This window comes from Vicugna pacos, unplaced genomic scaffold (assembly GCF_048564905.1).
Source record: "Vicugna pacos unplaced genomic scaffold, VicPac4 scaffold_20, whole genome shotgun sequence".
Lineage (NCBI taxonomy): Eukaryota > Metazoa > Chordata > Mammalia > Artiodactyla > Camelidae > Vicugna > Vicugna pacos.
In genome coordinates this window covers 30,302,406-30,328,763 of record NW_027328741.1, presented here as the reverse complement: position 1 = coordinate 30,328,763, position 26,358 = coordinate 30,302,406, and the positions used below count along the sequence as shown (strand labels likewise).

At 33.7% G+C, this 26,358-nt stretch overlaps 1 protein-coding gene, 1 non-coding gene and 2 pseudogenes across 2 annotated transcripts; 1 reads left to right on the top strand and 3 right to left on the bottom strand.

Moving 5' to 3' along the window:
• Window positions 1-2,290: 2,290 nt before the first annotated feature.
• Window positions 2,291-3,237, bottom strand: LOC140694170 (olfactory receptor 4A47-like; annotated as a pseudogene).
• Window positions 3,238-14,716: 11,479 nt separating this feature from the next.
• On the bottom strand, window positions 14,717-15,637 carry LOC140694171 (olfactory receptor 4A47-like; annotated as a pseudogene).
• A 5,672-nt stretch (window positions 15,638-21,309) lies between these two features.
• Window positions 21,310-21,416, top strand: LOC140694242 (U6 spliceosomal RNA). Its single transcript, XR_012069987.1, has one exon. It is a non-coding gene; the product is annotated as a U6 spliceosomal RNA (small nuclear RNA).
• Window positions 21,417-23,231: 1,815 nt separating this feature from the next.
• LOC140694177 (olfactory receptor 4A47-like) lies at window positions 23,232-24,155 on the bottom strand. The gene has a single exon (XM_072957571.1). The coding sequence runs from the start codon at window positions 24,153-24,155 to the stop codon at window positions 23,232-23,234; it is 924 nt and encodes a 307-aa protein (XP_072813672.1).
• Between the last annotated feature and the right edge of the window lie 2,203 nt (window positions 24,156-26,358).

Below are 26,358 nucleotides of genomic sequence, written 5' to 3'. Positions count from 1 at the left end.
TTAGAAAAATTAATCAGTTGACAGTAATAAATAAACCAGAACTAGAATCAGACATAAATGAAAACTCAATATGTGATAGGATGGATTATTCAATAAGTGGTGCTTAGACAATTGGCTATCTACACTGGAAAAAAAATGAAAAGGGCACTTTACAGCATATATATAAATCAATGTTCAATGGATTAAAGTTGGAAACTAAAAAATGCAAACTTTTGAAATATTTAGAAGACAATATAGATTGACATTTTTCTGGCCATACTGTAGAAATGATATGATAAGAAAGACATAGAAGTGCTAACTTAAATCCACATAAACACTGAGAAATTTGATTACATTTAGAAGTTCCCATTCATCCAAATATATGAGAGATATGTAGAAAAGTAAAACCAAAAACTGGGAAAAGACTTTTGCAATGCATACAAACAAAAAAAGAATTAGTACAGAGAATTCCTAAAGAACTCCAATAAATTTATGATAACCTACTAGAAAAACTGACAAAAGCATGAATACATGTTGAATAGAAGATGAGAAAAAATGAATGTTTAATAAACATGCAAATATGTTCAAATTCAGTAGCAGTAAGCATTGAAAAATAAAACCATAATACAGTCATAGTCTTATACTCATTAGATTTTCAAAAACATTAAACATCTGACAGTATCAAGTGTTGGTTGTGACATGGACTTACGGATCTGCTTCATATGGCTAACAGGAATTCACCTGATAATACAGGTTTAGAAGAAAATTGCAACTATCTGTGATTGTGAACTTGTAATACTACTTAACAGAAAGACGATTCTTTCAGGATGTTTATAGCAGCATCATGTGCATTATCAAAAATTGGAAACAACCCAAATGACCACTGACTGGATGGTCTATTCAGATATGGAATAACATACAGCAGGGGAAATGGTGGGACTAGAGAAATGTCCAATCACATGAACAAATATTAGAAAAGTTAATTGAAGATCCAGAAAGCCACATACTACACAGAGTAATTTTAATAAAGAACATGAAACTTCAAATAATATACTTTAAGAATACATACATCTATAGTTAAACTGTTCTTAACAGTGGTTAACAAAGAGTTCAGCATTGAGATTATCTATGGGAAGAGGCAGAGGAAGGGAGTCAGGGCAATATACATTGGTAGTTTCAGTGATATTGATCATATTCTGGGTAAGATACTACAAAACAGATATAAATTGCATATATTAATGGATATGCATGAAAATATATAATAAAATTTTTAAGTAAGAAAAATTCTAAAACATTTATTTTAGAAAAGAAAATCCTTAAAAAGCAAGATAACATTCCATAATACAATGAGAGCAAATCTATCTTCTTCCTAATTTGAGATATTCCAGAAGGGACTGCACACTGAGAAAAAACCTGATTTTTTTTACATAAAATTGAAAAACAAAATTCTGTTTACACAGAAACAAATTATTATTAAGTCTGAAAGTAAAAAGTATTTAAGTTGAATATGACTTTTAGGGAATACACTGCTTATGCAAAATAACACATCTCTTTTCTATATCTTCAGTATCTCCAAGACAAAATAAGAAGTTCTGTCTACTGTTTGAAGAGCAGCAAAAATGCTCATATAACTAGTGAAGAAGCACATGAAAATATATTGACATCTTGGATTAGTGTGGTTTTCTATCCTCTAATCAAGAACCAGAATCTGTTTTCATCTCAACCACATCCCATCTAACAAAACAGCTCACTGATCATGTCTTTAAATGAACACAATAACTTCTCCCATCTGAATATCCTGCACTACAAACTCAAAGACATTGACCTGAGTAACAGAAGTCATCTTAAAGATGAATGCATTATGCAGCTACAGAAATTTGCTGTGCCAAGAAAAAAAATTTTAACACTTTAAAATTTAAAAACCATTCTTTTGGCCCTCAGAAATTTGTTCTAAATATTAGCCCAATTGTTTTCCCAAAAATTTGGGTGAAAGTAAATTTTGAAGGTTAGCTTGTTTTTCACAACTCTCCCTTCTATAGTCCCATTTTAGTATAAACTGTGAAAAATAAAGTTACAGGGTGAACTTAGTTTATTTTTTCTTGTAATAGGACAAAAACCTGTGTCTCTTATTCATCCTGCAGAACTTGCCTATTAGATTGATTCAAGCCTTAAAGGACAGTTTATTCTACTTTTTTGATGCTTTTGTATAAATAAAGAAAAGCATCTCTGTGGAGTCTGTTGAATTGGCTAAATCATCCATTGTTAGAATGTCCTGCCTGGTCATTGCCTTTAGGATTAGTGACAAATGTGTTCAGTGTGGGTGACACATTCTTATTCTACCTAGTTAACTTTTTCTCCCAGAGTTTTGCCATAGCACTTTTCATCTCTGAGTTTCTCAAGGTGTATATTAAAGGGTTCAACATGGGAGTGATGACAGTATAAACCACAGTTATGGATTTATCAATGGGAAAGTTGGAAACAGGTCTCACATACATGAAACTATAGGGAATGAAGAAGAGTTCCACCACTGTGATGTGGGAACTGCAGGTAGACAGGCCTTTTCACCTCCCTTCCTGACTATGAGTTTTAAGGGAATTTAGGATGACCCCATAGGATGTTAGTAGAAGGATGAATATGACCATACAGATTGCTCCACCATTGGCAACCACAGTGAAACCCACACGGTGAGTGTCAGTACAGGCAAGTTCCAACAATGGGTACATGTCACAGATGAAGTGATTAATGACATTGGGGCCACAGAAGGGGAGATGTTACACAAAGAGAAGTTGAACCATGGAGTGCAGGCAACCTCCAACCCAGGCCACCACCAGCAACAGGATGCAAACCTGCCAATTCATGACGGTCAAGTAGTGCAGGGCCTTTACAGAGGGCCACATAGTGATCATAGGCCATCACCACCAGGCAGAAGACCACAGAGCCCCCAAATAAATGTTCTAGGAAGAGCTATGCCATGCAAACTGAGAAGGAGATTGTCTTTTTACCACAGAGTAAGTCTCTAATCAATTTGGGTGAAATGACAGTGGAGTAAACTGCATCCATGAGGGACAGATAAGCAAGGAAGAAGTATGTGGGGGAGCCCAGGGAGGGGCTGGCAAAGACAGTCACCATAATGAGCAGATTACCCACCATCATCACAACGTAGATGAGTAACAACAAGACAAATAATGCTTTTTGCCCCTCAGGATTCTGAGTGAGGCCCAGGAGAACAAATTCTGTTAGATTGTTGCTATGTCCCATTTAGTCATCTGTGAGGCCAGTGTCAGGGATGAGAGATCAGGAGACCCAGACCTGTAATGAGATTGTGAACATGACTATGAATATATCTGTTACATTACAGAGCATATCTGTGTGTCTGTATGTCTACAGTGGTTTGCACACAATAAGCATTTGGTAAATATCTACTGAATTCTTCTTCCAAAAGCCCATCACACCTTCTCTTGACAGTTCTATTTCTCCTCAGATGATTTTGTTGGGACCACAAATAAGAGGTTATATCTCTATGTCTTAGTGGATCTTCTATAGAGAAGTGTAGTCAAAGACCCAAGAGGCAGTCATAACTTTAATAGAACCTTATTGAAACTAGGTCAGTTCATGACACAGAAGTCAACAAAGACAAGCAAGTAAGGGTCCCTGCTCTCTAGAAACTTACTCTTCAGTGGTGACAACAAACTCTAAGTAAATTGGCATAGAGTCAGTCCTTTGAGTTGGCAAAATTTGTAGTGAGTACCTTTACAATAGACCCAGGCAGCATCAAAACTAACATCTTTTCTGGATTAACTCCCTTAATACTATGATAGCCAACTCTTAGATATTCAATCCCTCCCATTTCAAAGGCTGTTTGGTCTTCATGAATCTCTCATTAAAGTCCAAGGCCCTGCAATCTGGACAGTGTCAAATAATTGCAAAATACTTAGCCCGTTGTTCCCTGCAGCAATTATGTCATCTCTTTGACTATCAGGTTCTTAAGGAGTTATAATTCTCTTCTTTTAATGTTTTCCTATACCACAATGCTTAACACACATACACTACATAGCCATATTTCAGAATACATTGGCAGGTTAACAGCTAGTATTTTTTCTCCAAAACACTTGGGGTGAGCTAAGTAGTGATGGAGGAGAAAATAGACACTAAAAGGAGAGACAGAGTACAATGGGATATGGTTTTACTTATAATGCTTATGTACTGAGAGTGCTCAAAAATAGGATTTCAGTGCCCGGATTCCAAACAGCAGCACACTCAAGGGAAAAATCCAAGCTCAGTGTGAGAAGACATGTGTCTGGGTCATTTTCTAAATGTAGTTACAAGTCTGTATCAGTGTGCTCACTGGACGATAGAGATCAAACTAGATGCTCTTAGAACCCTTGTGAGTGTAACCACCTGTGATACTTTTTGTGTAGTCTTGCCTTATTCTCCTCTGCTGACTTTTATTTCTTCTTTCATATTTTCATAAGTAAACACAATTTCTCACCCTTATCACTGTCACTGGAGAAACACTAGCCAGTGGGAATGAGATTTGATAATTACAGAGATCAAAGAGTGATCACAGGTTTATCATTCAGCGTGTTCCTATTTATGATCCCAAGCATCCTTGAAGAAAGCACAGAACACAGCAGTGAACAATGTGAGCTCTGGGGCTGTACTGCCTGTGTTGGAATCCCAGCTTCACCACTGATTGGGTGACCTTGGACAAGTTAATAAATCTCTCTGTGCCTCAGTTTCATCATTTTTAGAATTGGGATCTCAACAGTGCCTACTGCTTAGCGCCATCATTTTATTGGAATTAAAGCACCTAGAACCCTCCCTGGCACCTCTCTCTGCACCTAACAAGAGAAATTCTGGGATTTTTAACTTCTTGGAATAGCCAATGGCTGAGCATTTCACCGGCAATAGTAGACTCTTTAGGCTTCTGGTCATTTAAATAGCTTTTCCTTAAGGCTGCCTCATCCTTAATTAAAAGCATGTTTCTACCTCTCCCCAATTTTATCTCAGAAAATTGGGAACTTCACAAACTTCTCAAACAATAAGTCTATGATGAGAAAATTAGATGTCTGGAAGATTAGATACCAATTGAGAATAAATTTCAGCCTGGGCAGAAGTTTGGGTTTTCAGAAATCTCCTGGGCTAATCTGTCAGAAAAAATTATTCTTCCATTTATATATGCAGACACAGACTCTGACTTTTTTTCGTTACTATTTTATGTGAAAGAGAATATAAGGTCATTATAGATCCATTTATAGACTATCTGGAACAAATTCAAATGAAGAAACCTCTAGACAGTTTTCTTCTTCAGAATAATCCCTAGAGAAAAAGATTCGGATCTTGCAAAAAAGAGCAGCAAAATGCCAAATACATAAAAAGTCTGTAATTTGAAAATAAAAAAAAAGTATAGTGAATAATTTATGAATTTCATGTTAGGAAATCTTTGGTAAGGCAAATAATATTTCATCTGTAATTAAGAGAGAAACATATCCAACCATATCCTGAACAATGGAGGTTCTTACTGTTAGCTGTTTGAGCATCTATTCAAGATGCCCTGAGCCTCACAGGCAGAGTGCTTTGGGACTGGGGAAGTTATTGAAGTAGACAGTCAATTCTTGAAATAACAAGTAATCACGGTTCTGTGGTTCTGGGTTGAAGCAGACATTGTTGATCAGGCCTAAATCTATGTCAGCTGAAACCATAATGATCTTCAGGTCATTAATTCAGTCCATTTATTTCAATTCAGTATCAATTGAGTTACTATTTCTACAAAAAAGAATTATTTTCCAACAAAAGCCTACTTCTATATAAAACCTCTGGGGGCTTCCACTGTTATTTCCTTAGAATGGTTTACAAGGGGCTCCACTGGGCATCTGCATCTCCACATATATTTAGTTTAATATTGCATTTTCTGGGTCATACAGACCTTAAAGAGTCATTAAATACCTATCTAAACCAACTGAAGTCTTTACTTTGTGCAGAGTCCCACCAAAGTTTTGGTGGTTTTCAGCTTACCTAATAAATGGATGAAATCCAACAAATACAAATGTCACACATGGTACTTCTAAGATTTAGAGTACATCTAAGTGCCACTTCCTCTCTTACCAGTAGGGGGAAAAAATGGAGAATTTATTTTTCATTTGAAAAAATTATCTGATATGATCCAGATTACTGTGGATTAAATTATGACTCGGAACTGAAGAACTAATATATACATATGTATAATCTCTGTGTTCCTTTCAGCTGAATGCAAAGAACTACTAATGTTTCCTGCTGTCTGAATTAAGAAAAAGAATTTGCTAGATCAGTGGTGTCTACAAAAGCACAGACACTGAATTTCTATGTCTCAATAAATATAATACACTGAAAATATAACTGATATGGATGTTGCTTCAAAATATGTAATAACCCACAGTGATGCTCTGTAAGCTATGTCAGTCCTAAAACTAGAAAATTAAATATTGGGATAATATTTGTCATCTGGAAAGCAAGAATGGGTTGTTTTGCACCAAATATTTCCATAAGAGCCACCAGAGTAGCTAGAAAAATGTAAAATGCATGTGTCTGAAGTCATCAGAAAACTAACAGGGAATCAAGGATGTGTGGGGCCAAAATTTTGAAAAGAAGAGAAGCCAGAGAGCTAAAACCTGCATTTGATGCCCTCTTTTTGCTAAAGTGGGCTTATTGTAAAAACCACACATGAAAAGCTAAAAAGGTTGAGTGGAAGTTCCTACAAATGTTTTACCCTGAAGACAATAAATGAGATTCAAATTCCATCAAGAAGAGGACTTTGAAAACAACCAGGCTTTTCTTTGAGACCATGAATAGTTTTACTCTTGGAGTAAGGGTGACTAAAAAGAGAGTAGTGCTCATAGAAACTCAAGCCCACAATGACTCATCTAAATTCCTGATTAGATTATCTGGGATTTTTATTTCCCCAAGCCTACCTGTCAGCCAGAAACAAAATGAAATTTTCTGTTAAAGAAGAAAGCATAATAAAAGTCCTTGAATAACTTCTCAACTTTTTAAATATAAAATATGCCACAAAAAAACAAATGTAACAAACTATAGACAAATACAAGACCTAATTGAAAAGCAAAAGCTATTAAAATAAATATAGATGATCCAAAATATGGGAAAAAAAGCATTTCAAAATAAACTTAGTGTGTTCAAACAATTAAAACACAAGGTGGATAATAAATTGAATGAAATAAATTTGAAAGTTAAAATACATAAAACTGAAATTTAAAATTTATTTGTGGGGTTTAATAGTAGATTGGATAGATATGGATAGGGAACTAGTAAATGATAAGAGAAATTAGAAGAGAATATACAGATGCAAGTAGAAAGAGATAAAAGGATGGACAATGCAGGAAATAGCGTGAAAGGTAAGAGCCTGACAAGATAAACATCTTAAATAACAGAATAAAAAGTGAAAAAGAGGTAGTGGAATAAATTGCATAAAGTAACCCAGAAAAGGTTCCACAGAAAAGGAGCACTCTTTCTAACATCAGGGAAAAATAATAGACTTCTACCTTTATAACATATTTTTAAACTTATTAACCTGAAAGGAATAATAAGTAAATAAGCAATAATAGAGGGAGATAATAGCACAACTCGTGTTAATTGCATGAGTGTGGACACACCAAAAAATTTATAAACATATAAAATGTTTAAACATCCTTAACAAATGTGATTGATTGAAACAAGAAACAATGCATCCAACAATGGCAAAAAGTGCCCATAGAACATTCTTCAAAAGTAATTATATGCTGAGCCAAAAAGCAATTCCCAAGAAATTTCAAAAATTACAGTCATAAAGTTTGTCTCTGGACATGAAGAAATTAAATAACCTAGAAAATCAAAACCTAAAAGTAGCCAGAAAATTACTCTAGGAATAGACTTACCATATGACCCAGGAATCCCACTCCCGGGCTTATATCCAGAAGGAGCCCTACTTCAGGATGACACCTGCACCCCAATGTTCATAGCAGCATTGTTCACAATAGCCAAGACATGGAAACAGCCTAAATATCTATCAAGAGATGACTGGATAAAGAAGAGGTGGTATATTTATACAATGGAATACTACTCAGCTATAAAAACCAACAACATAATGCCATTTGCAGCAACATGGATGCTCCTGGAGAATGTCATTTTAAGTGAAGTAAGCCAGAAAGAGAAAGAAAAATATCATATGAGATCGCTCATATGTGGAATCTAAGAAACAAACAAACAAACAAAACATACAAAGCATAAATACAAAACAGAAATAGACTCACAGACATAGAATATAAACTTGTGGTTGCCTAGGGGGTGGGGGGGTGGGAAGAGATAGACTGGGATTTCAAAATTGTAGAAATAGATAAACAAGACTGTACTGTATAGCACAGGGAAATATATACAAGGTGTAATGGTAGCTCACACAGAAAAAATGTGACGATGAATATATATATGTTCATGTATAACTGAAAAATTGTGCTCTACACTGGAATTTGACACAACATTGTAAAATGATTATAAATCAATAAAAAATGTTAAAAATAAACCCAGTGCATTTCTAAATACCCCCTGGGTAAAATGAAACACAACAAAAATTAGAAAACACTTTGAGCTTAATGATAATGAAAATACAACATATTAGAGCTTATTAGAGCTTATTAGTGTCAGCTAAATCTTACTTTCATATATTAGAAAATAATAAACCTCAAAAATCCAATGCTTTTGATTATAAACATATATTCAAGAATTTATTAATGTAACACAAATATAAAGCCAAAATAATCAGTATGATGGAGGGAATAAAGATACAGACAGGTTTATGAATACATCTGCCTAGTACAGCAGCAGCAGCAGCCAAAAGAAGACAATTGCTGCTCTGCAGTTTCACTTGAAGTTGATATTAAGTGCTCAAAGTGGGGGAGGGAATGGTATAGCTCAAGTGGTAGAGCAAATGCTTAGAATGCATGACATCCTGGGTTCAATCCCCAGTACCTCCTCCAAACAGAAATAAATAAATAAACCTAATTACCTCCCCCTCATAAAACAAAGGGGAAAAACGCAAAAAATGAAGGCTCAATGTGAAGAAAAACCCTCCTGATAAGTAGTATTTTGAGCAGTACATATGGCTTTCATTTTACATGGGAGAAGAAATAGAGAGTAAATACAAATTTGATACACTGTTGAGGAAAAGAGGAAAATGGAAGAATGGATGACAAAGCAATCTGGAGGTGCTGTATGTAGCTGGATTACTCAGAATGGACCAAACACAAAAATGTCTGTTCATCATATAAAGTACCTATCAGAGAATTTGCTGCAGAGAAAACTGTCAAATAATCTGGTCGACAAGATGGCCTGTCCTGTGGCTATCAATCAGCATTTTCAACCATTTTGTTGGTCACTGTGGCAGAGATGAATGATCTACACAGGCTGAGTGAGCAATAGGAGCTACCTGTCACTGATCCTGATCTGGCTCCTGTCACTGCTGAATGTTCCAATTCCATTAGTAAAGTTAATCACTGACTCCCTTATAAGCCACAATTTTGTAGGGAAACTAGCCAAAACTCTGTGGCAGCTTATGCCTTTAAAACTCCTCAACCTCGAGGAGACAATATTTTGTCTCCTAGCCAGCAAACAGACATTACAAGAAATAGAAAAAGAAGTTATTCAGGCTGAAGAAAACAGTATCATACAGAAATCAGAATTTATAGAAAAGGATGAAGAAAGTGGAAATGATGTACATGAATTAATAGAGAAAAGAAAGAAATTCCTTTTCTAAAGTTTTAAATAATTAGTTATGTAATGAAAGATTAATAATATATTCAGAAACATAACATATGTAGCAGTAAAATATATGACAACAATTTCAAGGTCAGTGGGATGTAATTGGAATTATAATTTGATAAGATATTTAATTGATGTTGAGAAACCAAATCCTGCCAACAACCATCTGCACAAGCTAAGAAGTGGATCCTTCTTCAGGGGAGCCTTCATGTGAGGCTGTAGCCCCAGCCAGCACCTTGATTGCAGCCTTGTCAGAGAACCTGAAGTGGAGGAACCAGCTAAGTCATGCTTAGTATGTGGACCTACAGAAACTGTGATATAAGTTTGTGTTTTTTCAAGTCACTAAGTTTTGAGGTGACTTGCAATGCAGAAATAGACAGCTAACATAGATATCTAGAAAAATCTTCCAATTAATCAGAAACTTAGCAATAAATATTTAAAGTAATCATGAACCAAAGAAGAAATCTTAATATAATTAACAAATATTTGTAACTACACAATAAAACTGTAACAAAATGGATGGGTTGTGACCAACACAGTACTTAGAAGAAAATGTATAGCTTTAAATGCTTATACTAAAATAAAGTATTTGTCTTTCTATTTCTGCTTATTTTACTTAGCATAATGCCCTCAGAGTCCCTCCATATTGTCACAGATGGCAGGATTCACTTCTTTTATATAGCTGAATAATATTCCATTGTGTTTCTATATGTATATATTTACATACATACACAATACATATGTATGTATACCATGTTTCTTTATCCGTTCATCAATCAGGGGACATTTAGGTTTTACATTAGGCTATTGTGAATAATACTGCCATGAACATGGGAGTATAGATATCTCTTCAGGTTCCTAATTTTATATTTTTGGATATACACACAGAAGTGGATTGTTGAACCATATGGTAGTTTTATTTTTAATTTTTTTAGAAACCTCCATAATGTTTCCCATAGTAGCTGAACACATATATATTCCCACCACCTGGATAGTAGAGTTCCCTCTTCTCTACATCCTCACAAGCATTTAATTTCTCCTGTAAATCTCATATAGCCATCCTAAGAGGTGTGAGGTGGTATCTAATTTTTATTATGATTTGCATTTCCCTAATTATTAGTGATGTTGAGCACCTTCTTACATTCCTAGTGACAATTTGTATGTCTTCTTTGGAAAAATACCAATTTAAGTCTTTGCCCATTTTAAATTGAGTTTTTTGGTTTTTGGCTCTTGAGTTGTAAAATTCCTTATATTTCTCAGATATTAACTCTTACCAGATATAAGATTTGCAACTATTTTCTCCCATTCTATAAGTTACCTTTTATTTTGTTGATTGCTTCTTTGGATGTGAAGAGCAGTCTGAATTTAAAACTTGATATCCTGGGGGAGGGTATAGCTCAAGTGGTAGAATGCATGCTTAGCATGCATGAGGTCCTGGGTTCAATCCTCATTACCTCCAAAGAAAAACCAAATAAATCTAATTACATCCCCCTGCAAAAATAATAATAATAATAGTAATAATAAAACTTGATATCCTGGACTTCAATCTTATGTCATGTTGGGATGAGACATAACTGGCCTGATAGCTTTTGTCTCTTCCTTCTCAGAGCCCTGAACTGTCATTTTACAAGTCTGAGAACCTCACTGGGTAGACATTGTCTACATTACCCTATATCTACATGGAGAAGAAAGAGACCCAGAAGAGCCCCGTCCTATAGTCATCTCTACCAAGGCTTCATTCATATAAGTGAAGTCATCTTGGAACCTCCTTAAATGTCCATCAATCAATTGAAGAGTGACCTCAGTCCATGCCACATGAAACAGAATTGTTCCATCAAGTTCTTCCTCAATTCATATAGTCAGATACAGACTAGTGAATGGCAAGATATAGCCCTGTATGTGGACAGATACATGCTCATGTGTGATCATATCAGATACATATGCATATACATACATACATGCAGTCATAACAGTAGTCAAATACTGACCCATGTGTTGTGAGATACAGACCCATGCGTGTTCACATATAAATACATACATGAAATTGTATACAGACTTACATATCACTGAATATACACATACAGGTGGTCATACATATTCGCATGAGGTTGGATACAGATCTGAGTGTGTGGTGGGATACAGACGTGTATTGTTGGATACAGGCCTATAAATGTTTGAGTACAGACATATGCTCCTGGCTTTGAGGATTGTGCTGTAATTCACACCAGTGAAAGACATCAAACCCTTTCTGACCAGCTCATTGAAAATGTGAATTAAATATAATTAAGAAAGTCCTCATTTTAAGAAAACCAAAAGGCAAGATATACTCTAGAGAGGAGATTACAAATTTTTATTGAGACATCAATCAACCCTTCACAATATGTGTCTTATTCTGGATAAGAAAACAAGATATTAAAACATGTCTTCCTCAAAATAAATATGTAGAGTCACAACTTTCTAAATTTCTTTTTCTGGGAAGCTTTCAAACTTTGCAGAATAATCCTAAAATTTAGAGGAGGAGGGGAAGTTGAAGGATGAGAAAAAAATGCCCCAAAATTGAAGCTTCTAGTTGATATAAAACCTGATATATTAAATAGAAAATTTTCAAATTATTACTGAAAGTTGTAATAATATTGTCAGATTAGTTTACCTGTTGGGGGAAAGAAGGCTTAGATAGTTCCTAATCACTAATAAAACTAAATTCTAGATGGGTTAAAGATAAAATGTTTTGAAAAGTTATTTAAAAAAAAACAAGAAGTTAAAATTTATAAAATCTGTGGAAGGAAATGGGATTTTCCAAGAGTGACATGATAAAAGAAATCCAAAAGTTAAAGACTATTAAACAACATCTTTTTATAAAAATAGCCATTATTACAGCATAAATAACATGGTAAGTATTTGTAGAAAATGTCAAAGAAGAGTAAATATTTGTGACAAATATATATATTTAATGTAGAAAGAATTAATCAAAGTTTTTCAATAAAAATTTTCACTCCAATAGATGAAGAATTCAAGAAATTGACAGTATATAGAGTGGATTCTATGTCCCACATATTATGAGAACATAAAGACAGCTAAAAAAATTTCCCTGACACCAGGGAGTTTATAGACCAGTGAATACAGATAATTAGCAAAATTTTATAGCTCATCATTTGACAGAATTATACAAATTTGAAAATTAACTAAATTTCTGTCTTAGTCCACTTGGGGAGCTATTTCAGAATACCACAGACTGGATGGCTTTAACAATAAACATTTATTTTTCACAGATCTAGAGTCTCAGAACTCCAAGATTAAGGTGTCAGCAGATTCCATGTCTGGTGAGGGTCCCTCCTCAGTTTACAGACAGCTATCTGTTGTGTCCTCATGTGGCAGAAGGATCAGGTGAGCTCTCAAAGTTCTCTTATAGGGGCATTAATTCCATCATCAGGGCTCCACATTCATGACATAATTATTTCTCAAACAGCCCACCTCCAAATACCACCATATTATAAAGAATTTAACTTATAAATTTAGAGAGGGAAACAAACTTTCAATCTATAGCAACATCCAAAAGGGGAGGAATTAATTCCATAAATTCCAATCAAATCAAATGCTTGATATTATTTGATGAATACTATGATGTTTGGAAAGATTTTGGGATAATATAAGAAATATCCATATAACAACAATAGCAATACAAATCAGAATATGAGGCTTTTCATACAGTGTGATTTACCAGTGAAAAATCACCCACAGCCCCCTAGCCTTAGCCCCTCATGTATCCAGGATAAATAAGGGAGGTAGAATAGTAAGTTTCTTTGACTGCATGATTTTGACCACTTTAAAGGCAGATAATATTTTGTTTCAAGCCTTATTCAGAGAAAAAGAAGATTTATTAATGATATCTTGACCAAATAGAACAATGTATTCTGGCTTCTTCCTAATAATCTGTATTTCATTAATAAAAGAGATGAGAAAGACATATACTGCAGCATGTCTTTTAACGATATCACTCAAAATATCTGGTGTCAAGTTCTGTAGTGTATATTTGAAGCTGACAGATTATGGTTTATGATGAATTTACAGATGAAAGGCAGAGCCTGTGTCTCTAAAGAATGCCATGGAACAGTATGAGCAAAAATGGAGATGGGGATAATGAAAACCAGCAGAAGTATTATCAGATAGTCTAAACTATCTGGGAAGATTAATGAGTCATCTTTATGAAAATGTAACACCAAAAAAAGCTGTTCCAATTGAGGAGATAATATGATTTCCCAATTGTAAAAATAAGTAAGATTGGTTATTTCATGTATATACACTTTGTTTATTTAGATTATTTTAATATACTTAGCCTCTTGGTTATTAATGTTGCATCTCTGAAACATCACTCTTCTTTGATGTTAACATACTGAGCAATATAAGCAAAAGGATATATAAAAATATCTTTCAGATAGAAAAATAAAACACGTGTTTTAAATATTAATATGGGCTGTTTCTGTGTAGGGAGGAGTGAACCAAGTTTTTATGTCTTATTTCTTACTTTATTTTTCCAAAATCTGTAATGAACCCTATTGATTCTGGAAAGATTACATTACTTAAGACATAAACATAAGAAAATCTTCCACTAACTAAAATAAATTTATAGGATTAACTATAGCTTAACTGGCCATATAGAACAGAAATCAGTAGTCTCAACAGAGACATTTTATAACCAAAAACTATACATATTTTCATAGGAAATTTTAAAAATCTTAAAAATATAATTCACATAAAATATATGCTTTGAACTGAAAAATTATGAAAATCTTAAAAATATGTTTTGACCATTGGAAGTATTCAAATAATAAATGTTTTTCATCATTCTCAAGTTATTAAACCTGAGGAGAAATTTACTACAGCTAAATGATCATTCATGGCTAACTTAGAAAGAGTAACTTTTCATAGAAAATAAGTAATACATTTCCCTGATGTCTCATTTTCTTTTTTTGGTCCAGAGCTTTTTCATGGCATTTTTCATCTTTCCACTTCTCAGAGTATAGATTAGAAGGTTCAACATAGGAGTGATAACAGTGTAAAACACAGTCAAGGACTTATCAATGGGTAAGGCAGAAGGATGTCTCACATACATAAAGACTCAAGGGACAAAGAAGAGGACCACCACAGTAATGTGGGAGCCACTGGTGGACAAAGCTTTGCACCTCCCTTCCTGACTAAGATTCTTCAGGGAGTGCAGGATGACCCCATAGGAGATGAGTAAGAGCATAAAGATGACCACACAGATTGCCCCATCATTGGCAACCACAGTGAGGCCAATAATGTAGGTATCAGAGCAGGCAAGTTTTAACAAGGGATACATGTCACAGAGGAAGTGGTCAATGACATTGGGGCCACAGAAGGGAAGGTTGTAAGCCAAGAGCAGTTGAACTACAGCATGCAAAAACCCACCAACCCAAGCCAACAGCAGCAGCAGAATACACACTCACTTATTCATGATCGTCAAATAATGTAAGGGTTTGCAGATGGCCACATAGCAGTCTTAAGCCATGATCACCAGGAGTAAAATCTCAGCACCACCAAATAAGTGCTCTATGAAAAGCTGGGTCATGCAGGCTTGGAATGAAATGATTTTCTTCTCACTGAGTAAGTTTATAATCATATTTGGGGTGATTGCAGTAGAATAAGCAGCATCCATATATGATAAGTAGCCAAGAAAGAAGCACATGGAGGAATCCAGCGTTGAACTGACCACCACAGTCATGACAATGAGTATGTTGCCCACCATTGTCACCATGTAGATGAGCAAGAACACAACAAATAACATTTTCTGACCCTGGGGGCTCTGAGTGAGCCCCAAGAAGACAAACTTGGTTACATTGTTCCTTTGCTCCATAGATTCTTCTATATGTCTTATTTCAGAGCTCAGGACAAAATTACCTGTAAATATATTTATTATTAGTGACTTCTTGAAATCTTAAGATAATTTGTTTATTCAGCCAATAGGCAGTATGGTTTATTATGTTCCAGTACTTTCAGAAATTATAATACAAATCTGATTAAAACATTATCCTTAACCTCAACAATCTTATAGGCTAATGGAGAGGCAAGTAATTAGGGACATATATGGGAAAGGGATAAATTAGTATATAAATCACTTGCCACAGTTAACTTTCCATCAGGAAGCTAATTAAATTGTACATATAGGTAATACTTATTACAAAAATTAAAATTTATTAAAGATTTAATACAAAAGCAAAGCAAGATTTACTTAATATTTACTTTCCAGTTAATAAAAGAGGTAACTTTCTACATTCTAAAGGTGGAAGAATCTTCTTAAACAATCATTAAAATCCCAAATAGATATATTTGACAATTTAAAAATTTTGCATAGATTTAGGAAAAGATATAACAATGTCAATATACAAAAGTAGTTTGGAGAAAAGGTTTACATTTTAGAAGTCATATACAGAGTTAATATCTAAAATAGACAAATATCTCTAAGCAATTAACTGATAAAAGATATAAATAAAAATATAAAATAAATAAAAATATAAACAAACTATTAAAGGAAGGATACATCAAAATGGTCCACAAACATATGATAAGATGCTGAAATTAATATGTGAACAGAAAAATAGGAATTGAAGCAACAGCTTACTTACTACAGTATTACATTGGGCTCTTGGAAGTCACTCAGTCACTTTCTACAGATGCTACATCATCTTTTAGTTTTTAACAGAAGATTTTCTTTTGAACTGCTGGAATTTTAAAAATGAATGTGAATGCCCTGATACCTAAAGAAATTTGATCTTGATTGTGAACAGAGACTACAAATATTAATTGCTGGCAAAATTTGTTCTCTTAACAAAGAAATATTAAACTGACATTTTAATTGGAGAAAAAACTCTAAATTATATTTGGAATGTTTAGATAAAAATGCAATACTTACAGCACATATTAATTAAAACTACCATGAGATTTAGAAGTATCTGTTGAGGACAGCTTTCTGTCCTGGGACACGGGGCATGGCCAGAAAGGCAGCCGCCGCCTCACCCATCATGCATCACAGGTTGTGGGGAACCTGGTGCTAAACCATTGATAGAAGACATGCTTCTGTGTCGGGGTTTCCTAGGTAGCACAGCAGCTCCCTAGCTGTGATCTAGTGGAAGTCAGCCCTCAACACAAGGGTTTAAAAAGGGGGGAAATAAAGAATAAGATAGAAATATCTGCCCATTAAATTATTCCCAAATAGTTACACTTGAAATTAGTTTTTAAAGTATACTTGATGTTAGAGAAGGTAAATTTATTCTAGATCTTTATAATAAGAGGATATCCCAAAAGGTTATTACATAATAGAATTGATTTTCACATATTTTAGTGATCACAAAGGATCCCTAACTTTGCTGGTCATGAGAAACAGATAGGGGAACTTCTGAAAGACTGGATTCTCACACCACCAATGTACTTTTGCAAAATATAAAGTCTAGTTCAGAATCTTGTGTATAAACTTTCCTGGGTTACCTGCATAAGGAGACAGCCATTCAATCCATGAACTGGGCTCTGGTGCCTTCTCCCTTGTCCTTCATTGACTGATTCCATCTCTGAGAACACAGACAACAGGACACTTACACCATCACTGGACTTTGACCTGTTTCCACATGACCAACTCTTCTCATGTTGCAGGAAATCTGATTCATCCCAATCTTTTAGAAAAATATATCTTTTTGAACTGTTAGAATTTTCAAAATGAATATGTATGACCTGATACCTAAAGAAATTTGAATCTTGATTTTGAACAGAGACTAAAAATATAAATTGCTGGCAAAATTTGTCCTCTTAACAAAGAAATATTAAATCAACATTTTAATTGAAGAAAAAACTGTAAATTATGCTTAAATTAATTAGATAAAAATTTTGCCATTTTGTGTTTTATACCAGTAAAAATGAAACAGTGAAAAAGCCTTTATCACATTTTGATTCTCAACCTGTTACACTGTCCTGTCTTCATACAGCACTGTTGAATGTTGGGTTTCCTGAAGGATGAATACTTCATATGCATGCTTTATTATGTTTTGAGTACATCATTCCATTTTGGGAAGAAGCCTATCACGTGAGTACTAGTACAGACAGATACTCTCTGAGGGTAATGGCAAAGGTCCACAAACACTTTATCTACATTTGAACTGCAGTACATATTATAGAGTCATTCAACTGGTGCATCTCCAAGGGTGATTCTTGTCTAATTAAATTCATTGGGACGTTAATCATAATTTTGACAGTACACTTCTTATCTCCAGAGATGCCACCAAGGTAATCACCATGTAGAATAGGCCTTTCAGAACCCTGTCCTCTGAGGGAAAATCCTGAAAGAACAACTTGAGGTCATATCTCCAAAAGGGGACAGTCCAGTCTGGGTAGAAGTAGAATATGTAAAAGCTTTCTTGTTTAAATCATGACCTTCAAAGTAGGAAAATCTGTTTAAGCTTTGTCTTTGCAGATGACATCTGATCTGATTTCCAGAAGATAATAAATGTTAATTTCAAAAGAAGTCATTTAAATCTTATTTATAATGCAGATAAAGTTTGTCACATGGTTTCAGAGAGCCAAGTTGAGAGAATCTGTGTTAGTGTGGGAGTAGGGAAAGAGAAAACATTTGTGGGACTGTTCTATTTATCTCAAAGAACTGCTCATGGAGCATTCATCAAAATAACCAATAAACTGGGCCACAAAAGAATTTGCAATACATTTCAAAGGACTTAATAATATAGAATATATGTATATATTATAAAAATGTAATTCAACAAGAAATTGACAACAAAAATATAAAATTTTCCAGTTATATACAAATCAAACAACCCAAGTCTAAATTATTCATGAATCTTTGGAAAAATTAATTTTCAATAGAAAGATAATGATACATGTGTAAAAAAAGATGTATTAAAGATATATATGAACTATATATTTAAAAACTATAAAAAGAAGATGTAGCTCCAGGAATGGTTAGAGGGAAATGTATAGCTTTAATTTTAAGCATTAGAAAGCAAGAAATGTTATAAGAAATGCTATAAGAAATGACCTAAACTTCGATGTTAAGGAGCTAGCAAAGAAAAAGCAAAACTATTACAGAGAACATTGTACAATGGAAATAGTAAATAGAACATTGTACAATGGAAATAGTAAATAGAATACAGAAATCACTGAAATAGAAATTGATTGAAAAAATAGAGAAAATATATGAATCCAGAAATTGGTTCTTTGAAAGTCTAGTAAAATTGATAAGATCTTAGCAAAAATGAATAAGAAAATTAAGAGAAAAAAATTATCATAATTGAGAATGAAGAGAGGGTCATCACTGTATGAAGAGTCTGCAGAACTTAAAAAGATAATAAAAGGATACAATAATTTATGACAGCATACTTGACAACTAAAAGAAAATGGACCACGGTTATGAAAAACACAAATTTCTACATAAACACACTAAGAAAAGTAATTAAAAACTGTAATAATCTAACACTCAAGAAAATTATTTCTTTAAAATCCTTCCCAAAATTCCATCCCCATATAGCTTTATCAGTGAATTCTACATAAAAATCAATCAAGAAATAGTACCAATCCTACATACATACTTTTAGGGATGGGAGGAAATTATACTTCCCAGCTCATCTCCTCGCTGCATATGCACCCAGCGTGATCCTTATACCAGAATGAAACAAGGTCCTCATAAGAGAAATAATCAGACCAAGATCTCATATTATCACAGACACAAAATTGTGAGCACAATATTTAGTTTGATTCTTTTAAATGTTTTATTTCTGATTTTTTGCATGCTGTTATGATTTATGAAGCAGATCTGAAGCGGTACTGGGTCTGGGGCTAAATTACGTCCCACTGCTGATGCAGAATTTTCTTAGTATTTAACTCCCTCTACTGACCCTGTGAACAATGAAGCCTTCCAGCTGCTGAGAATAGGCATTATTCCTAGCCCAGTCTGAGCACCAAGCACTCCTCTCTCTAACCTGTGTGGGTAGATCTTTTCCCATCCTCATGTAGTTTCCTGAAGACTATGAATAATTGAGGGGGATCTCTCCAGATCTCCAACATTGCCTCCCTCAATGCCTCTGAATCTCTCTTTCTCTGCCCCGCAGGTCTATGATCTGCAGTGTTCCACCCTCAGAAATCTAGCTGCCTCAGTGCCTTGGTCTTCTCAGACCCTCAACTTCATCTCCTCAACTCAGAGTCTACCAGGATCTTTTGAGGGATCCTTCTCTGTACCACAATATGGAAACTTTTTAAAGGTAATAAATCAGAACAACCTTAGAGCTTCACTTGTTCATTTCTCATCACTCAGCAATCACTGTCAATCATTATTGACATCTGGTGTCTTGAAAATAATTATTTCATATTCTGGCTCTTTGTTTGCCTGACTTTATAAAAACCTATACATGAATATTTGTATCAGTTTTATCCATAATTTCGAATAGCTGGAAACAATAAAAATATCTCTTAATGGAGAAAAGGATAAATGTCATACAGTTTGGAATAATACTCAGCAATAAAATGAACTATTAACAAATGCAATATGCACAAATTTCAAATGCATGATACCAGGACTAAGAAGCCAAGTTTAACAGACTAGATATTCGACATGATCCTATGTATAGAAGACCTAAAAATATTGCACCCCAAACTGTTAGAACAAATAAACAACTTCAATAAATTTGCAGGCTACAAAATCAACATACAAAAATCAGCTGCATTTACATATACTAACAATGAGCTATCTAAAAATATTTTATATTAATTTTGAAAATAATCCCATTTACAATGGCATCAAAAATAATAAATTACCTAGATATTCATGAGAGGTAATTGGTATGTAAATTAGCTTGACTGTGGTATCCATTTTACAGCATATATGTATATGAAATCATGACATTGTATACCTTAAATATAGAAAATTTTGAATTCTCAATTATACCTTTACAATGCTGGGAGGAAAAAAAAGACTACATACTGTATGATTCAATTTATAGGACACTGTGGAAAAGACAAAACTATAGGAATGGAAATGGATCAGTGTTTTCCAAGACCTGGAGGTGAAGGGAGGATGTGATGCAAAGGAGCACGGGGAAATATTTTTGGTGATGAAACAGTCTGCATATTAATTGATGTGGTGGTTACATAACTATATATATTTGTCAGTACTTACATAGCTTTGACTTAAAAAGGATGAATGAGGCACTGTAAAGATTTTATATTATGTAAAAATAGAAAACAAAAAGAATTTTTACATTAAAATATCAGACAATTGGAAAATGTATTAGAACAAAAGATTCTATTTACAATAGTAGCAAAAGAACTCAAAAATACTAAATCTATAAAAAATATACCAGATTTATATGAACATAAAAGAAATACCCATGTTTGTGGATAAGAAATCTCAATTCACTAAAGTTATAAACTTTCTCTAAATCAAGTCTCATTGAAAATATTAACTAAACTTAGTTTTTGCTACACTAGCTTATTGAATTTTAATTATAAAACAAATATGCAAGAATAGGCATTTCTGTGCTCACTTCGGCAGCACATATACTAAAATTGGAATGATACAGAGAAGATTAGCTTGGCCCCTGCGCAAGGATGACATGCAAATTCGTGAAGCGTTCCATATTAAAAAAAAAAAAAAGAATAGGCATTTCTGATAAGGAATAGAAATGAAGGAGTCCTAGGCTTATGAGGTATCAAAGCATATTTTAAATCAAATGTAATCACATCATATGCTTAAAAGTCACATGAATCACTGTAAGTTAATAGAGGCCTGATTTTTATCCAAGCACATACCATATTTTAGAATACAAAGTTGAGATATCAAGTCATGAGGAAAATAATATTGCACCTATAAAAATGACCTTGAATGATTCTTGAAAAATAATTAAAATGCAATCCCTACTTACATGGTTCAAAAATCTAAATATAAAATATAAAACAATAAAAAAATTTAAAAATTAAATGCTGAAAAAATGTGGGATATTTTAGTAATGGTGAAACAAAGAAATTCTTCCTAAACAAGACATAAAAGCAAGAAAATATGGATAGATTTAATTATACAAATATAAACATATTTCTACATGGCCAAGAATATTCTGCACAGTATAGAAACAACAAAATCAAATAACAAGCTAGAAGATAATTCCACATACATGGAAAAGGAAATCATTTCCTTAGTACATAAATAAATTCTAAAAATTGATACGGAAAAAAATCAGCAATCAAATAAAACACATAAATCACTAATAGGCAATTCATGTAAATGAATACAAATCATTTTAAACATTTGAATAGGTACCCAAATTCAATTCTACTTATTTATAATTAAAGTATACAAATGAAACACAATTTCCTTAATCAGACTGTTATATACCCAAAATATTTATCAAGCAATGGTTTTTGAGAATTCAGGCAAACAGATATTTTCCAGAATGAAGAGGGTAGTGAGTTTGATACAAGCTCATGGATGGCATTTTTTCAATAACTATGAACATCAACATTTTAAATACATAAACCAATTGACTCAACAATTCCACCACTGGGAACTCATACTTAGAAAATTTCAAAAAGACTTAATTGAAGAACTGCTTGTCATGGAGAAAGACTGAAGAAAGCATGAAGAAGATGGATACATCAGTGTCACTGTATATTTATAAAGAAGTTAAGCAGTATGAGGAGACTGAGAATGAGGTAGATCTATAGATTGGTATATGAAGACGTCCAAGAGGCTGAGTATTAAATAGCAAAATTCATACACAGAGACATCATCACAAACACATCTATGAAAATACGCTAATTTTTGCAAAGATTATAACTTGAAGAATCTTAAGAACAGAGTGACTGCATTTGAAGAAATGGGAGATACTGCTATAGGAGGATTAAGAGATTTATTCTACATATTCCCTTTTGTATCAATTCTATTTTAATATTTATTATTATCCACTATTTTCAGTTTCTTATTTTCAAAAGTAGAGTATTACACTAAAAATAGGATATGTAAAGCAAATGAAATTGAATAAAGAGGAAAGTCTGTACAGTATTAAATATTTTAACAAATATAGGAATGAAGATAAAAGACAGAAATCTGACTGACAACAAAAATAAGAATAAGAAAGTAAAAATAAATACAGAAATTAACTAAAAAATAGTGCACCTCTATAATATTCATTGACTAATACATTGCATAACATTTGCTGACTCTCAACTGTAAATGCATTCCACCCTTCCAGATGCAGTGTTAAATTAGACACTATTAGAGTTTACATTTTAGCAGGGAAACTGTTACCAAATGCACAAGTATATACTTCATTCTTTAATTATAATTATCATAAATCTCTTTAGAAAAGGACATTTTACTTCAGATTTATGAAGACTTTTACATTCCAAGGAGATTGGCCTTAATGCTAATTTTATTGCTTCATCATGGCTGAAGCACTTATTTACTACTTGATATGACATATTTTTCTCCAGAGTTTCTTCATAACATTAGTCATCTCAGAATTTCTTGGGCTGTAGATAAATGGGTTCAGCATGGGGCTTATGACTGTATAAAACACACTTAATGATTTGTCAACAGAGAACGTCTTAGCAGGTCTTGCATACATAAAAATAAAGGGAGCAAAGAAACAGACAACCACAGGAATGTGGGAAACACAGGTCTGGAGGGCTTTCTGCCTCCCTTCCTGACTCAGGTTCTTTAGAGAGTGCAAGATGACTCCATAAGAGATGAGTAAGAGCAGGAATAAAATACTGCACATCAGTCCTCCATTGGCCACCACTAAGATGCCAGTGACAAAGGTGTCAGTACAGACAAGTTTCAACAAGGGGAACATATCGCACATAAAGTGATCAATGACATTGGGGCCACAGAATGGGAGCACATAAATAGTACTAAGTTGAATAATTGAGTGCAGAAAACCTCCAACACAGGACACCACCAGCAACACAACACACACCCTTTGCCTCATGATAACCAAATAATGCAAAGGCTTACAAATGGCCATGTAGCAATCATAGGCCATCACCAACAGAAAAACAATCTCTGACCCACCAAAAAAGTGCTCAGTAAAAAGCTGAGTCATGCAAGATTCAAAGGATATGATGTTTTCCCCAAAGAAGAAGTCTGAAATAAATCTGGGGGAACTAGAATAGGAATAAATTAGATCTATAAATGATAAGCTAGCAAGAAAAAAGTACATTGGTGCATTGAGTGTCTTACTGACAGTAATTGTCACCACAATGAGCAGGCTGCCCACCACAGTCAAAATGTAGAAAAGCAAGAACATGACAATAAGGACTTTCTGCTTCTTTGGATTCTGTGTGAGGCCCAGGGGGATGAAATAAGTTACATTGTTCCTTGGTTCCATCTAGTCTGTACAGGAGCTGACTTCACATATTAGAAGCAGTTTAGCTACAAAACAAGGGGGACAATACTTAAATGCATTGTAAGTATAATCCTTTATTTATCCATTCAATTAAAACAATTTGTATGGAGTATTTGTTTGTATCCAATGGATCATAGACATGTGATTACCAAGTTGAATAAGGCAGAGTTTCTTATGCACAGTGATATGATACAAAATAGAGATTAGATCCATGTAATAAGTACCATTGTAAGGATATTCACACAACACTAAGGTAACAGTGTAGGAATATATCAATCAAACTAAAATCAAAGAAAGTTTCCCAGAGAAAGGAATGCTTTAACTGAGTTTTAAATGAAAAAGTGAAAAAACAAAAGAAGATGGGAAGGGAATTCCCTAAAATAGTACACCATTTACAATGTCATAAAAGTGTAATAATTTAACTTCATTTAAGCTAAATTACACATTCAGTGTGAGTAGATCAAATTATAAATAGAAGGTAACTGTCCTGAATTGCCTCAAACCACACAGAAAATTCTTAGGGTTTATAGATGGATATTCCTCCTTTTCCTGACCAATAAATGCTGAAGCACTTTAATTTTGTGTCCCAATCTTCTATCTTTCCATTTATTTTTAACCTTGTATAGGCAGCATCTCCAATTTTTGGCATCTACAATTGGATATCAATTTAACCTACATAAAAATAATTTTAAAATTTTCTGTAATAAAAATGAGTTTCCGTATCATAAAATTGCTTAGACAAATAACCTCCTAGTGTTCTTCACTCCCTATTGTTCTCATATTATTGATAGTTTTAACACATCCTTTTGTCTCCATTTTCAAAATATATCACAAATCTGATCATTCCCTACACCCTCATTTCCTTACTGGCCCACTGCAATATCCTTCTTTCATATCTGTCTTTCCACTTTTATTCTGGCCTCCAAAAATTTATTCTCTTGAATCCACCCATATGATCCTCTTTAAATCTTGCTCTTATTATATCACTATATGTCTCAAAACTCCTATAGTGGATTCCAATCAAGCCCTCACAATTTAATATGTCATATTTAAATGTTTAATAACAGGAGCTGTAACCCCCACTTCGTAGTTGAAGAAATTAAGGCTCAGAACATCCAATTAATTTTCCAAGGCCTCACATTTTTAAGTGATAAAACTACAATTGAATCTGTCTGATTTATTTCAAAGTAATTTAATTTCTTACATAATGAAGACAGTCACACAATTGTCAAGCCTGGTTCCCAATACTTACTGTTAGACATACCTTGTGGAGGCTTGTTCACTATCTGGAGGAAGGCTTTTTAAGTTACTCACAAAGACTTGGAAATCATCCATCATCCAGTTTGAAAACAGAGGACATAGGCTGCATTATTACTTGAGGATCTCTTTTATTTCATTCAACTTTCTGTCCATTTTCTCTGAGGAGTTTTCTGATTATTCAGAAGATTATTTTTATTTGCACTATGAATTATGTAAAAAAATCCCTCAGTGTGTGAGCACACACACGCACATACACACACATGATTTATCACACTGGAAATTTATCACACACACAAAAAAACTAGCAAATCTTGTGTTTACATAGAAAGACTGCAACCAGTCATTGGACAAGAAAAGGTGTCTCTAGTAACCTTACTCTACTAACTTCAAAATTTAAAAATAACTTTCAATGTCATTCTAAGTGAAGAAGCCAGGAAGAGAAAGAAAAATACCATATGAGATTGTTCATATATGGAATCTAAAATAAAATAAAATAAAATAAAATAAAATAAAATAAAATAAATTAAAGAACATAAATACAAAACAGAAACAGACTCATAGACATAGAATAAAAACTTGTGGTTCCAGGGGGAGACAGGTGGGAAGGGATAGACTGGGAGTTCAAAAATTTGTAGATACTGACAGACATATGCAGAATAGATAAACAAGACTATACTGTATAGCCAAGGGATGTATATACAAGATGTTGTGTCAGCTCACAGCGAAAAAGAATGTGAAAATGAATATATGTATATTTATGTATAACTGAAAAATTGTGCTGTACACTGGAATTTGACACAACATTGTAAAATGACTATAATGCAATAAAAAGAAGTTTAAAAAAAAAGAATTCTGAGACCCAGTAAAGCAAGGTTTAATGAGAAAATAGATAAATTAAAAAAATAAAAATATTATTCAATTGCTC